Below are 15,268 nucleotides of genomic sequence, written 5' to 3'. Positions count from 1 at the left end.
AGCTCTTGGCCCCTTGGCAGCTCTGTCCCTGCAGCACGGGGACACGGGGACACGGGGACAGCCAGGGCTGGGCTGCACGGCCGCCGTGGGACCAAGTTCTGGTGTGGGCACAAAAACTCCCCGGGGGAAAACCACTTCATCCGTTCAGAGCAGGAAGCAGTGGGGGCTTTCCACACGCAGCAGTGCAAAAGTTCATCGCGGAGGCTCCTCCTCAGCTGCACTCACCTTTCCATCAGCCCTGATGAAGGCCCTGGCACGTCCGACCTCTCACCTGCACTCGCACAACCTGGCCAAGGCTTTTTCCCCCAAAACAAGCCCATTTGGTAAAGGCAGAGCAGCCCGAAGTGATCTCTTGCTGCTATTTCAAGCTCCTATTTTTTGACAGCCCTCAGCCAGAACCTGCGCCCTGTGAGCCCAGCTGCACTGCCCCGAAAATAAGGGGGGGAAACACCAAATTTGGGGTGTTTAGGTGCATCACAGTGCACCTGTGGGAGGGGATTTTCTGAGCAAATCTCCACAGCCTGGACCCACAAAGTCTCCCCAGCCCCGTGCCAGGCAGCTGGAAGTGCCTGTGCTGTGGCCAGTGGGATTTGCCTAACAAATCCTTGCAAATGTGTAGAGCTGGCACTCAGCAGCTGGGAACTGCCCTCGGGGTCGGGAAGCCAGGCAGGGCTGACCCAGAGCACAGATCCCATCCAGAGGAGCTTGGCAGGCGTTTTGGCAACAGCAATGAAGAGCGATGCTCTTCTGGCTAATTTGGGGTTTTGAGAAGGAAGAGCTTCCCCCAAGCAGTGTGGTTGGTAACCATTAAAAAAAAAAAACCAAAACAGTGTCCTCCAAAACTCTGAACGATGCAACATCAGAGAAGCAAGAAGCTGCCACCCCCCTCGAGGGCTCACCAGCCCAGGCAAAAACTGTTTTGCTGTAACTGGGAAGGAGTTTGAGCCATTCCAGCACCCCGTGGGGGCAGCTGGGGGTGAGGGGGGGACAGGAAACCTCCAGAACACAGCAGGAGACCCAGGGAGGGTGGAAGACGCACAGCCTGCCCTGGAAATGGGGATTCTAAACCCCTCCCGAGATGGGGACAGAGAGTGCTGCCAGAGCAGAGGGTGACGAGCTCCTGGTGACAGTGGGGATGTGGGACAGACCTGCCTGGGACCCCCGGGGTGCTGGTGGAGCTGGATGGCACATGGGCATGAGGATCTGGAGGGGCAGCTTGGCCACTGCCAGCCATGAGGTGGCCATGCAGGTGACAAGGTGATGCAGGGCTGGGGACACTGTCCTGGTGTCGATGTCAACTCCAAAATCACAGGTTCAGTCTGGAGTGGCCGCCAAAAAATCCTGGGGAGAAGCTGGGGAAGGCAGGGACATGGATGGCACCAGGAGGTGTCAGTCCCACGCAGGGACAACGACAGGATGATGGAAAACTTGCTCATGTTCCTGGCCAAAATATCTCCTTGAGCTGCCCCTGGCCCTGGTGTGGGGGCTGAGTGCCCCCCACGGGGCTGTGGGGACCTCCAGCACCCCAAGTTGGAGGGGACAAGCTGCTATGTGCCCTGGGGAGGGGACACACTGGGGGGGACATGCAGGCACAGAGGTCATTTTTTGGGGTGGTTGTTTTTCATGGGGGGCACTGCCATGGGGTGGGGGCTGCGTGGGGCAGTGCCATGCGGGCAGGGCAGGGGGGGCCACGTGGGATCAAATTGGGGCCACCAGCCCTGTCCCCCAGGGCCTTGGGGCCACCAGCCCTGTCCCCCGTGTCCCTGCGGGTGCCGAGGCCGGGTCCCCCTGGCTGGGCCCCACGGGGAGGAAACAGGCACCGGGCCAGGATGGGGACGAGCGGTGCCACGGCCCTTCCTGTAGCCACGGATGCAAATCCTGCACAAACACGGCCTCTCCCACACGGAGAGAGGGCAGAGAACGTCCCGGGGAGAGGGGGACGGTGACCCTGAGCCAAGATTTTGGTACCAGCCTCTGACTGGTTTGGGCACCCCTGGGTTTGGTACCCACCAGGAGGCATCGCCGGAGCTCAGGTGGCACCAACTTATGTGACAATTTTAGGGTTTTCCTTCAATTTTTTTGCATGTTGCCTCTTTAGCCAGAACATTTCTAGGGCTGAGGAGCAGCAGCTGCATCCCAGACATGGGCAAACCCCCTCTGAGCACCCTGGGAAACCAGAATTAGGTGAATGAACCACCCATGGTCCCTTGGGGGAAGCTGTGGGGTGCTCAGAGCCCAGAATGGGTCCAGTGGGACCCCCAGCAGCTCCAGGATGGAGTGTACCATACCTGCAGCACTGGCCTTGCCCAGAGAAACTCTGCAAAAACAGAGGAGAACTGGTAAAAAAGAAAGCAAAAGCAGCTAAAGAGGTCACAGGCTTGGAGCCAGAGGGAAATGGATGCAGAGATCAGAAATAGGGCCCATGGATGTAAAGGCTGCAGCAGGCAGGGAGCCCTGACACTAAAAGAAAGAGGCTGCAACTGGAGAAGGGGAAGTGGGGCCGGGGTGGGGACACAGAAACCCCTGAGGAGCCCCATGGGCCCTGACCTTGGAGCCAGCCCCTTCTGCAGCCCCAGAAAGGGAAGAGTAGAAGAATATCATAAAATAATCTGATCCATGGTGGGCAGGTCCCACACAGGGGGGGGGTCAGCAGCCCCTGGCAGGGGTGCAGAATCCAGCCCTGCAGGGTCATTCCCACACCCAAAGATCTTTGTTCCAAGTATGGATTTGCCCTTTTGCAGTGTGACCCCCTGGCTCCACGGCCACATCAGCTCTGGACTGAGCTGGTGGGTGGATTTTTTCCCTTTACATCACTCACCTTGTGTTGATCTGCCCTGAATTGCTGCTGAAGCTCCCTGAACCATCAGCTCTCCTGAATCCTAAACCCAGTGTAAATTCCCTGGGTGCATTCCTGGGGCCATCAAGCCAGACCCCTCGCTCTTCCCAATCTCACTCTTAGCAAAACTTTCCAGCCTCTGGGAGCAGCTTTAACACATCCTAAATAACCCAAACAGTTTATCCCTGGCTGGGGAATGTCCCCCGCAGGGACACCGCATCCTGCCTGGGTTATCGTGACCCTTCCAAACAGTTTATAAATAGACCAAGGTAAATGAGGGGAGTGCTCTGTGTCAGAGGATTTTTCTCTCATTTCTTGTTTTGAAGCCATTCAAGGGGTGCTGGGTCAGATGATTGCTCCTAAAACCCAAGTTAAATCCGCTGCTTCTTTCTCCTCCAGCTGAGCTCCATCCCCACCTCGCTAAAATGGTAAGAAAGAGGTAAAATCCAAGAAAAAAATGGGTTTGGCAGGTTCAGCCCCTCACTTGTAGGGCCAAAGGGAAGGTCATGGCCATGCCACGAGGCACCATCCAGGCCCAGCACCAGGCAGTGGGAGAGAGCAGGGACCAGCACTGCTGCACCTGGGAAGTTGTGGCTCACACTGCTTTAGAAAACAGAAGGGAAAAAAAATGGAAAATTGGGAAATAATATGGAAAATATGGAGAGCAGTGAGTGCCTGCAGCACTCCTCCTGTCACCAACAGTGTCCCACCACCAGCATCCCCCAGTGCCATCGGTATCACCTCATGTCACAAGTGGTAACTGGAGAAAATCCCTGTAACACCGTCCCCAGTGTCCACAGCACAGTTTGTATCATCCACCAGGGACTCTGTGAAACACCCCCAAAGAACTGGAGCCACTCCCAAGCACCCAAGGAGCGTCCAAGGCCAGGCTGCACAGGGCTCAGAGCAGCCTGGGACAGTGGGAGGAGTCCCTGCCCATGGCAGGGGGTGGAACTGGATGAGCTTTAAGGTCCTTTCCAACCCAAACCATTCTGTGAGTCTATGGTTCTGTGATTTTATGGGCATTTTTGAGCTATAAATATGTTTTTCTTTCTTTCCCCTGGAGTGGGAGTGATTTGCAAAGGCGACAGCCCTGGGACAGGGGCTGCCTTGGCCAGCAGACACAGCTCCAGCCTGAAGCAATGGCGCTGCACAGCAAATGGCACAGGGAACAGCACAAAGCCTTTTTTTCCCTCAGCTTCCTCTGTTCACTCTGAAAAAAATTACATTTCCAGGTTGTTTCAATTAACTTTAAGACTCTTCTATTCCATGAAAGCTGAAGCACTCATTAAACCAGAGTTTTTCCTGTTGTAACACTTTGAAACAACCACACCACAGCACAGCTGGTGGCTCTGGCTCCTCCACTTCGGGACCTCCCGTGGGCAGAGAGGTGACTCCAGGTCCCCTCAGTGGTGGCATTGCTCATCCTCTGGCTCAGGATGGACAAACTCATCACACCCCACGGGTCCAGCCCTTGAGGCAGCATGAGGGAGCTGGGAAAAGTCAGGATGGGAATGATGCTCATCCTGTGCCCTTCTAGGGCACAGCCATGGCTTTGGGAAGGGCTGGAAGTGCCCCTCATCTCAATCCAGAGTCTGGGAATGCTGCTGGGATGGGGCACAGGACACGCTCAGTGCCTCACAGCCCCTGCACTGGGGGTGAGGAAGCACCACAGAGCCATAAATGCACCTGCACAACACGTAAATAAATCAATATTTTTGCATCCATAAGCAAAGCAGAGCAGCCAAGGCCCTGAGTCACCCAGGGTTGTGTTCCTTGTCCCAGCAGTGGCTCTGTGGTGACCAAGGACAGCCCTGTTGCCAGCTCTGCTCCAAACTGGCAGCTGCTTTGATCTCCCCACATCAAAAGGAGCCTTTTCCCCACCCTGTCGCAGCCGCAACACACCCGGACACTCCTTGGGACACGCCGGGGGATGGGGCTGGGCAGACACTGACCCCACTGACCTCCACTGCCAGCCCTGGCAGATCCTTCCACGTGCTCAGTGTTCTTTCACGAAAAAATAAAATATAATATAAAAGAAAGAAAAAATAGAAAAGAGAGGAGAAAGGAGAGAAGAGAGAGAAGAGAAGAGAGAGAAGAGAGAAAGGGAAAGGCTCCTCGGGCACTCAGGCACGGATGTCCATCCTCTCTCCCTGCCGCTGCCATTGTGGATTTGCTGCCCTTTGGGTTTTTTGGCTTCACCTGGAGTAATCACAGACTGGGGTTTTTTCAGTTATTACCAGATCCTCTTCAGCACAAGGAACCTTCACACCAGAACACACCAGGTTCCCCCCACACACACCCCTCCCAGCCTGGAGCAAAGTGCCCCAGGGGGATCAAGACATTGCATCTTTACTCACAGAGGAAAACACCGACGTGCCCAAGGAAGAGAGAACTGCTGCACTCTGCTGCCTGCAGCTGCAGGAAGGATACCACAGAGCCTTGTGGGCTTTAGGTGCTGAAAAACAAGGTTCAGTGTTAAATAGGGGGTGATTTCTATGTTCCACAGCTCTCTCACACACCTGGATGCAAGGCTAGGCTCACAGCTGCTCCTGTGTTTTACCTCTGGCTCTTCAGTATCTCAACTCCAGCTGCCACAGCACTCACAGGCTGGGACTGAAGATTCAGCAGAGGAGGGGAAAGACTCCTTGGGCTGTGGAGACTCATGGTTTGCTTCACAGAAAATAATAGTAATAAACAGATTTTCCCAGCATACTCCTGCTGATGAGCAAAACCCACATGGAAAGCAGGACTGAGGCAGCCTGAACACCGTGGAGTAGAGATGGGATCCAACCCTGAAACTGCTCCATAGCTGGGTGGGGGGCACAGTGTTCAACCAGGAGCTCTGTGATTATCCCACCCAAATTCCTCGAGTGGTGCCACCAACTCTGAAGCTCCCCAGGACAACATCCCCGAGGGCAGCCCCGTGGTGCTGGGACACAGACAGGTACCTGTGCCAGGGCAAAGCAATCCCACCAGGGCCTGGATAATCCACTGGATCTTCTCCAGGACTAACCAGCTTGCCCTGAAGGACTGTTGCATCTCATTCATCTAAAGCATTTTTCATCCCACAACAAAATTATTCCACACAATTTAAGAGTCCCAAACAAGGGCACCCTGGAGTTGTTCCCTCCCTGTCCGAGACAGCACCAAGCCTTGTTTTTGGGCAGGGTCTCACTCATCACATCCAGCTGCAAGACACTGCTTTAGCCACACACAGAGCCCCAGACAACAGCTGGAGCCAACAGCCCCCTCCCAAAACCTCCTGGGGCTGCACACGGAGACCAAGGCAAGGGGGACAGTGCCCAGCAGACTGGGGAGTTTCCTGCCTGCCCTTCCAGTGTGGGGAGGTGCCAAGAGGAAAGAAAAGAGTTGGCATCATTGGAAAAAGGAGCCTGCTGTTATTTATTAACCAGGGAGGTGGGCCCAGGCACTCAGGTAGGGGAGGAAGGAATGTGGGGAGCAGATCCAGACGTTGTGGGGTGCTGCTGAGCTGCCTCTGTGTGGAAAGCGACACCCATTTGGGGAAGGGGGCACAGCAAACCCCCAGGGCAGAGAACCCCCCAGCAGGACACTGAGAGCTGGTGGCACTCTGGAGCAGAGCTGAGGCACAGGCAGGGATGCCCAGGGGGGCAGGGACACTGCCAGGTTAGTTGCAGTTCTTGGGCAGGCGATAGACGCCCCCGGAGTAGATGAGCTGCTGGTCCCGGACCTTCTTCTGGAGGAATCCCTGCAGCTCCTGGATATCGATCTCAGTGACCACGGGGCCGGTCATCACAAACATCTTGAGCATGCTGTGAATCCTCTCCAGGGACAGGCTCTCCAGGTTGGTCAGCATGGCCTGGATGTACGTCCAGAACAGCTGCAGAAGGACACAGGCAACAGTGAATCACTGGCACTACAGCATAAAGCAAATATCCCATACCCCAAAAACAAGGCAGGGATGCAGCTGGCAGTAAGTTCTGCTCTCAGCCATGAGCATGGGCTCTTTAAACAGGGCATATCCAAGAACAGTAGCAGAGTGTTGGGACACACAGACAGTGGGATCTGACGTGCAGCACACGCATGACCCTCTGTGGATGAACACCAGTATGGCAAGGCTGTGTTGCACAACACACACACACACACAGTGTGACTCACAGGCAGGAAAGACACTGGAAATGTCCAGGAACCACAACAGAGAGAAGGCAGAGATCCAGCTGTTAGTGCTGGGTAAGCCTTTTGGGCAGCCAGAAGTGCCAAAAAGTGTTACTCGGGTGCATCCAAACAAGTTATGACTATTTTCAAATATGAAATCATGTCTCAGACTTTTTTTTTTTTTTAACTGAAAAAAACCAATTTGGAGATTTCCAAATGGTTCCCTGACTCAGCAGCTGGGCACTTGTCTGCAGGGAAGGCTGTGATCCAGCACCAAGAGATTAACCAAGAGATACCCACTTCAAAACCCAAATGTTTGTGCTGGACTCAGCCACTTGCAGCGGAAAATGTGAATCCGAAGTGCAAAGCGAATCCATCATCTTGATCAGATTCCCCAACCCAAAATACAGGAAGTTTGCATCATCGTGGGGACAGGTACCTGCAGCTCCTCCTCCTTCTGGTCAGCCTGTGAGGCCATGGCAGAGTCCCCCTCCTCGTCACTGTCAATCAGAACAACCTTCTCCACCTGGTCCTTCTGCTCCTCCTCAATGACGGTGAAGGTGCCCTCGGGCTCTTCCCGCAGGACTCCCTGCTGCAGCCACAGCGTCATCTTCCTCTTCAGCGACGTCACGGGCACCTTGAGCACTTCACTCAGCTCTGTCAGTGTCCAGGTACCTGCAGAGACCACGGAGATCAGAGAGGAGAGGCCCCAGCACGCCAGGATTTGGTAGGAAGCTGGGGACGGCAGGAGAGGCACTGCCAGGAACAAGCAGATGGGTCAGAGCTGTGGCCCTGCGGGGTGCTGGAGACCCTGTGGAAGATCCAAACCCACGCACCAGGTCTTGGTCCTCCTGCCAGAGCTCTCAGAGCCTCCAGCCACCCCAGGAACGTGGCTTTCCCACCCAAGGAAGCACAGACAGGGGTTCCATAGCACTCACTCTTGGTCTGGAAGTGCAGGATGATGGCGGCGTGCACAGGAGACACAGACAGGGACAGCGTGCGGTCAGCCAGCTCCACATCCAGGCTCACCAGCCCCAGGTGGTACTTCCAGTTCAGGGTCCTCATGGCCTGGGAAAAGGGGGAAGCAGCTGCTCACAGCAGATCTCCCAGCAGGAAGAACCCACTGAGTGCTGGGTTATTGCAAACCCCCCTGGAAGAGTATGGGCAGAGCAGCAGCTAAATCCAGGGGACTGGATAAAGTATACAGCTTTCATTAGGAGGGTTAAAGTGGCCTCACCTTTAATTTCTCATACTTCTTGGAATATGCTTCCATGGCTTCCTTGACCTGCTCTGGAAGCTCCAGCTTCTCCTCCTTTTTTTTTTTTCTTGGAATATGCTCCCATGGCTTCCTTGACCTGCTCTGGAAGCTCCAGCTTCTCCTCCTTGAGTGGTGGCCAGAACTCACTGGACAGGATAACAGCCACGAGGCTGAAGGGAGGCCTCTCCTCCTCCGGGAGCTTCTCCTCCTCATCCCGAATGTTGGCGTTGATGCGCCGCGAGTCGGCCATGTCCTGGAACAGGCAGGGCAGGCTGAGGGGGCTCCTTCCCATCAGCGTCACTGCTAACCCTTAGTGAAGGAGAGGCTGAAACAAGGTGAACAGCATTGTCTGCAAACAATGATGGGGACACTGGAAAGGACAGGATCGTGTGTGGCTACTTGAAAGTCTGCTACATACTCAGAAAAATTTGTGGGACATTAGAGGAAGGGGTTACAGCTCAACACTGCCTTCACTGGAGGCCCTCCACACCTGTGTTCTTCCTAGAGTGCTCCAACAGAACCAAACTCCAGAGTCCCAACCCCAGAGGAGCTGGAGTAGCCCAGCTCTTCAATGCCAGGGTACTGCAGGAAGGGCAGGAGCGACAGCAACACCAGAGCAACCATTCCCCAGAGCTGACAATCCAACCCACAGGGCTTAAAAACAGACATGATTTAAATGCACTTCTGCCTGTCACAAATCAGCCCCTCACTGGCATTCTGGGACCCCCACTTTCCTAAAAGACCCTTTTTGGGTCACTCCTCAAGTCCTTCCCCTTCCCCAATGGGCTCAAACACCCAGGATTTGGATTTAAAAAATAAAAGCAAGTTACTTTCAACATGACTTCACAGTAGTGCATCTGAGCTTCACCAAACCTCAGCTTCAGCAGCTCCACGTTGCGGATTTCCCTGGAAAGAGACACAGCAGGTCAGATACAAGGCCCTCAGATGGACCAGCCTGGCTTGGCCTCCACCCCTCACCACACAGCCAAAAAAAGGGAGTCCCTGGCACAAGGGTGCTCTTCCTAGGAAGCCTGGCAATGCACAGTCTGCCCAGGATGGCTCCTGGTATCCAGCTGAGGAACAGCCACCTCCTCTAGGGCAGCAGATTTTTGAACACAGAAAGCCAGAATGGTTCAGGCTAGAAGGGACCACTGGACCTCATCCAGTTCCACCTCCCTGCTCAAGCAGGGTCCTCTGGAGCAGTCACTCAGAGTTGTGTCCAGATGGGTTTGGAATACGTCCAGGGAAGGAGACCCCACAGCCTCTCCGGGCTCCTGTTCCAGTACTCAGTCGTCTCACAGTAGAGAAGTTCTTCCTTATGTTCAGGTGGAACTTTCTGTGTTTCAGAAACACAGATCTTCCCATCCCTTCCATTTGGGGGGGGGCATCACAACATGTGGGATGGAGCTAACAGGGTGTCAGTGCCTCCAGCTTCCTGCATGCTGCCCTATCAGCACAAGCAAAGGGCAGGACTGAGCATGGAATTCTAGAGGCAAACTCAAAGCTGCAAAGGAAATGGCCAAAGGCACTCCTGGCTCCACAAACAGCTGTTGACAGGACTGAGTCCAAAGGTTCTACCCTTCAGACAGCAGATAGAAGAAAACTCAGGTGATTTTGCCACGGAAGCCCTAGGGCCTCACCTCTCAGCACTGTAGTTGAACTGGTGCAGCAGGCGGTCAGCCAGCAGCGTGCGGTACTCATTGATGAACAGGTCCTTGCTGCCGTAGATGCTCACCAGGAGGCTGATGATGTCTGAGGAGCGGCGCTTGGAGCTTGATTTCCCTGGTGGAATCCAGCAGACAACAGTGTGAGAGTAACAGGGACCTGCCCCAGCCCAGCCCAGTGAACCAGCAAATGAGCTGCTCAAGGCTGCAGCCCACCAGGGAACCCAGCCGGCTGCCACGACTGCTGGGCTTGGCATCTCACCTGGATCTGCATCGACTGGGTCAGGAACCCAGTCCCCTGGCTCTGAGATGTCATCATCACTCTCCTGGCCGTTCTCCAGGGTCACTGGGTCAGCTTTGGAGAGCTCATTTGCCAGGTCACCCGAGCCCTCAGCATCCCCTGTGAGACCGGCCACGATCTGCCGCACTGTGTCCTCCCGAGTCCTGCCAGTGGCAACCAAAACAGAGGAAGTGAAGGAAGGGGAGGAAAAGGGGATGTGTCAGGCTGCCCCCCACGCCTCCTACCTCAGGTACTTCCTGATGGGCTCACAGGCAACCTCCAGGATAACCATGGAAGGGTCCAGCTCCCGCAGGGCCTTGATGGCTGAGATATACAGAGTGATGATGTCGGAGGTGTTGACTCCTACAGGAGAGGAGCAGAGGAAGTCAGAGTCCTGCAGCACAGACTGATGGCTTGGATAGAAGGGGTTTGGATGGTCCAAGCCCTCTGTTCTATCTGTGGTGTCAGAGGAGGAGGGCTTGCTGCCCTACTGCCCCAGGCAATGGGGCAGATCAGATCCATGTGCCTGAGAAACCAGTTCTGAGCACGACCGGAGGCTCAGAGCTGAGCCCTGACAGTGCAAAGAGGCCTTTGCCCACCTGGACCAAAGCTAAACTTTGTGCTCCTGACCATAGTGTAAAAATGAGGCCAAAAGGGGCTGGGATACCATCAGCTGCTGCTGCCATGCCCACTGGAACATGAAGAATGTGTGATGGGCACGGTGACTGCCCCTCACTCCTCAAACAGGAAACCAGACCAGCCCCCAGCAAATCCCCACTCATGCCCAGGCTCCTCACAGTGTCAGGACCCACCAGGGTGCAGAAGTCTCATTTCCAGAGCACTTTTCAGGGAGCTGAGCAGCTGCTGCCTCTGGTTAGTCCTTTCCAGGCAGAACTTGAGGTCCTCTACAGCAGGCTTCGACTCTGGGAAATCTGCAAACCAAGCAGTGATCAGGAGCAGTGCCAGGCTCTGAGGGGAGGCAGGAGCAGGCAGTGTGGCACATCAGAGAGATCTCTCATCCACCCAGTGCCAGCCCAAGGGTGAAGCACCTCGGATGATGCTGAAGAGCTCCTCAATGCGCATGCTGGCGTAGATGCGGTAGAAGAACCTCTGGACGTGGCAGCGCCAGCGTTTCAGGGTGCTGCTGGCTTCTGGAGAGGACTGTGCCGAGGGGCCATCCTGCAGGAACACCCTGCTGAGCCACCCAATCACCTTCTCTATCCACTGCACAAGAGAGGAGACACAGATGTGGTGAACACAGCTGGGTGCACAACCATGTCCCAACCCACCCCAGGCAGCCACCACAGGTGGCAGAAAGGGGCAGCTGGACCAGGACAGCATCACCCCCAGCTGCTCTCCACATGTGCCCTGGGTTATAGCTGGGGAAAGCCCAGCTGAAAGAATGGGAACTTTAACTAAAGATACAGGATATGGACTGTGCAGCTGGGTGTGAGAAGATAAGGGGTGAGCACGGACTGTGCGCAGGCGCTGGGATCCAAAAAGGACAGGGTTTACTCCAAAACTTGCAGCCTATTCCATTCTTGCAGAGTTTCATCCCATTCTATACTTGCAGAACTATCCCATTCATAAGAAAATGAGCAAACTGCCCATTACACAATCCTAGGCCCAAGATGTCTGTGGTTCCTGAAATCAGTGAAAAGCAAACAAGGCATCTCAAGGAGTCACAGATACCCAACCCAACTCAGACACTTAAAACCCAAAAACCAGCCTAGTCACTGAATTATAAAATAAAAACCTGAACAGAGAGCATCAGAAGGTTATTTTTTTTTTATATTTGAGCTTTAGTGGGAAACGTGTAATTGTCAAATTTCAAACGTACTCAATTACAATATCCAGGTGTTAAAAATAAATGCCTTCTCCCCATCAATTAGCAAATATATGCTACTTCCTGGGATAGTATTTGAGTACCAATATACTATGAGATGTTCTACTACTACTCTACTGCTAGATATTAATATATTTTTGATAGATTCTGACAGCCTGAAACAAAAATACTAAGTCAAGGTTTGGTTTGCTGATGTTTATTTTTAATTATCTACTCAACTGAGGAAACACTGAAGAAATGCACAAGTTTTGCCAGGACAAACCTGAGTACTACAAACACCTGGGCAAAACCATGGAGAAGCTGATAAAGAATTCCCTTGAAGGACAAAAGGACAGGACTATAACTGATGCAAAGCAACACAGTTCTAAGGAATTATTATCAAACCAACCCATTCTTCCCCCTGAGTTTATCTTCCCTGAGTGCTGCTGTTACAGCCTGATTGTGACCTGACACTCCAGGCAGCTGCTGCTGTGTCTACAAAGAGGCTTTGCCCTCAGCACCTGTAATTTTCAGTGAGTTGTTTCTCAGACTTCTCTGTTTTGCCTTTAGATTGCCAGGCCTGCGCTTTTTTTTTCCCCCCCTTAAAATTATCTCTTCCTAATTCTGACATGCTCCAATATTCTGTGGCCAAACAAGAGGCGGAAGCAAGGGCAGCATCTGACGAGCAGAATGCAGTTGTGTTTGCTGTGGTGGCCTTAAAATATCCTTAAACAATCTCCAGGTCATCCAAAAGCAGTTCACATGAGGTGCAGTAAAGAAAGTGTTGCACAACAACTAAAAGGAAGTAAACACAAAAAGATTCCTGATGTTTGCAGGCAACAAAAACGGTTGGCATGGCAAAGAGTGAGGGATCCAGGGTGTCTGGCTTGCATGGGAACCTGGCTGCAGGCATGGTTCTCCAGCACAGGCAAAGGCAAGGTCATGGTCAAGGAGCACAGAGCTCAGGATTGTGTCCTGGAAGAGCCATGACCTGGAGAATAATTTTATTTTAAAGTCATGGTGGGTAAACAGCTCAACACAAACTTAGTTTAAGTTGCAGCAAAGCAACTGAGCAGCTGCAAAGAAAGATTTTCATTCTCTGTGTGGCCACTGGTGAGATTAATACCACAGTATCCTCCCTCATCCTTGCTTCCTATTTTGCAGGGGAATTGAAAAGGGGACTGAAAACAGCCACGGAAATTCTAATTATGGGCTCACCTACACAGAGGGAGGGTCCTCTGCAGGCTGGGTGGCACTTGTGGTTTGTAAACTGGAACCACAGAAATTCCCACATTACTACAGACATCACGAGGTGAAATGGGACAGTCCTTTGTGCACAGGTCAGAGCAAACCTTCCCCTCCAGCATCAGCCGAAACAGGGAGTTTTAACCACCTCTCCTGCCAGGGGTGGTGAAGTCATAGCCCTGGACCAGGTGTTTCAAGTTGGAATTGCTTTTAGCCTGCACTGCTAAAAACCAACAATAGCTGCACATCTCCCAGGGAGGATGGACTCTCACTGCCCCCACGCCTGCCTTACCTCCTGGAACTCGCTGAGGAAGGAGTGCTCGTACTCCCCCCGGCAGCGCTGCTCCATCCTCTCCTCGATCATCCTGTGCAAGATGGTGGTGACGGCGTCGGCGCTCACCCTCTCCAGCAAATTCAGCCGGCGGCTGCGGACACAGGGACACCGTCAGGAGACAGGGAAGCAAAGGCACCAGCAAATCAAGAAAATCTTATACCTGAAGGCACCACCCTCCCTGTACATTCCACAGAGGCAGGCCCAGCTCAGTCCACATGCTCTGATAGCTCACACAGATGCACTACATACGTAACACATGACACTACTGCTATCTCATCTTCCTTGCAGAGATTGTTTATAGCCATCAAAAGCTTTTCCATTTGGAGGAGTCGTCTCATAGAATCATAGAATGGTTTGGGTTGAGAGAGACCTTAAAGATCATCTAGCCCAAACCCCTGCCATGGGCAGGGACACCTTCCACTGGTTTGCTTCTTTGTGGTCAGAGGCCTCAGAGCAAGAGTAAGATATTCTCACATCCAGGGAGAGGAACTTTCTGTCTAAAGATCTGCTCTTGTCCAACCACCAGTTGAAAGCAGAAAGCCTGTATTGAGTTCTCTACCCAGAACCATGACACAGCCTGACCTCACACAACTCCTCCTGTTCTCAGGGATCAGTAAAACCTGCTGCTGCTCCCCATGCAGACCCTCCCTTGTTCTGAGTGACAGCCACCACCCCGTGAGATACCTACAGAATGTCATTGAGCTGCTGGAACTGCTCCATGGCTTCAGGGCACCAGCACTGCTCCCTCTTGCTGCTGCAGCCTGCACAGAGTGGGCCCTCTCCTCCGCCCTCCTCTGGGTCACTCTCCTGCTCGGTCTCACTCATGCTGCTCTCACACTCATTCATTCCATCTTCTCCTTTCTTCCACTGCTGCATGTATATCCTGAACGTGCGGCTATAGAACTGCTGGATCATCTCCTGGAAGGATTTGGTCGTGGAGAAGAAGAGGATAGCTTTGAACATGGTGTACACCTTCTCCTGTAGTGTCTGAGCACCTGTCCCCAGGAGCAGGCCTGCCTTAGTCCACTGCTCCAGGAGCTCCAGGCTGTTCAGGTAGGGCTCCAGGCGGCACTTGAGCAGACTGAATGCATCCAGGAGCAGCGCAGCGCACTGGGGCTCCTCGGCCGTGTTCTCATACTGGCTGATGCAGTTCCAGAACTCGGGGGCTATATTCGCCTGCAGGTCAGTCTGCAGAACCTCAATGAACCACTCCTCCACGACGGAGTGCAAGTTGTAGCACTGCAGCACGTCCAGGGCTGCCCGGAGCTCGGCATCCTGCAGCGGCCCCGCAGCCTCGGGCCTCGGGGCTGCCTGGAAAGCGGAGGGGACGCGAGTTAAGCACTTGACGGAGCACACAGGAACTCTGCTGTCAAACTGCACCGGTGGGATGCTGCTCCTCTACGGCGACCTGCCGGGGTCTCAGCCCACCGCTGGAAGCCCAGCGCACGCCTCCCAGGGCTACACCCGCACACAGCATTGCTGTCCCTGCCTGTGGCAGCTGCAGGACACAGGTGCTGGTGGGAATGCTGCGAGCCACCCTTGGGTGCCTGAAACGCCGGGCTCTGGGGCAAAACCCTTCCTTGGCCAACGCCAGCCCCCTCGGACGCACTGAGAGCAGAGCCACAGCACGGCCGGAGAAGCTGTGGCCGTTTGGTCCCGCTCTTGGTTGGGGTGATGAGGAGCCTGAGG

General features: G+C 54.0%; 1 protein-coding gene across 1 annotated transcript in view; it reads right to left on the bottom strand.

Annotated features, from left to right (window-relative positions):
- Positions 1-6,214: 6,214 nt before the first annotated feature.
- ANAPC2 (anaphase promoting complex subunit 2) overlaps positions 6,215-15,268 on the bottom strand; it is a 10,034-nt gene continuing 980 nt past the window's right edge. The window contains exons 2-14 of the mRNA XM_017740283.1: positions 14,268-14,977; positions 13,538-13,670; positions 11,225-11,399; positions 10,988-11,107; positions 10,421-10,538; positions 10,158-10,339; positions 9,872-10,013; positions 9,062-9,137; positions 8,356-8,484; positions 8,211-8,285; positions 7,912-8,041; positions 7,413-7,648; positions 6,215-6,698 (exon numbers count right to left, since the gene is read on the bottom strand). Coding sequence (XP_017595772.1) covers positions 6,486-6,698; positions 7,413-7,648; positions 7,912-8,041; positions 8,211-8,285; positions 8,356-8,484; positions 9,062-9,137; positions 9,872-10,013; positions 10,158-10,339; positions 10,421-10,538; positions 10,988-11,107; positions 11,225-11,399; positions 13,538-13,670; positions 14,268-14,977 — 2,439 coding nt within the window. The 3' untranslated portion in view covers positions 6,215-6,485. The remainder of the gene's footprint in view (positions 6,699-7,412; positions 7,649-7,911; positions 8,042-8,210; positions 8,286-8,355; positions 8,485-9,061; positions 9,138-9,871; positions 10,014-10,157; positions 10,340-10,420; positions 10,539-10,987; positions 11,108-11,224; positions 11,400-13,537; positions 13,671-14,267; positions 14,978-15,268) is intronic.

This window comes from Corvus brachyrhynchos, unplaced genomic scaffold (genome assembly GCF_000691975.1).
Source record: "Corvus brachyrhynchos isolate BGI_N302 unplaced genomic scaffold, ASM69197v1 scaffold305, whole genome shotgun sequence".
In the NCBI taxonomy this organism is placed as follows: Eukaryota; Metazoa; Chordata; class Aves; order Passeriformes; family Corvidae; genus Corvus; species Corvus brachyrhynchos.
Note: the sequence above shows the minus strand (reverse complement) of the source record. Positions and strands in the feature narration are given on the sequence as shown.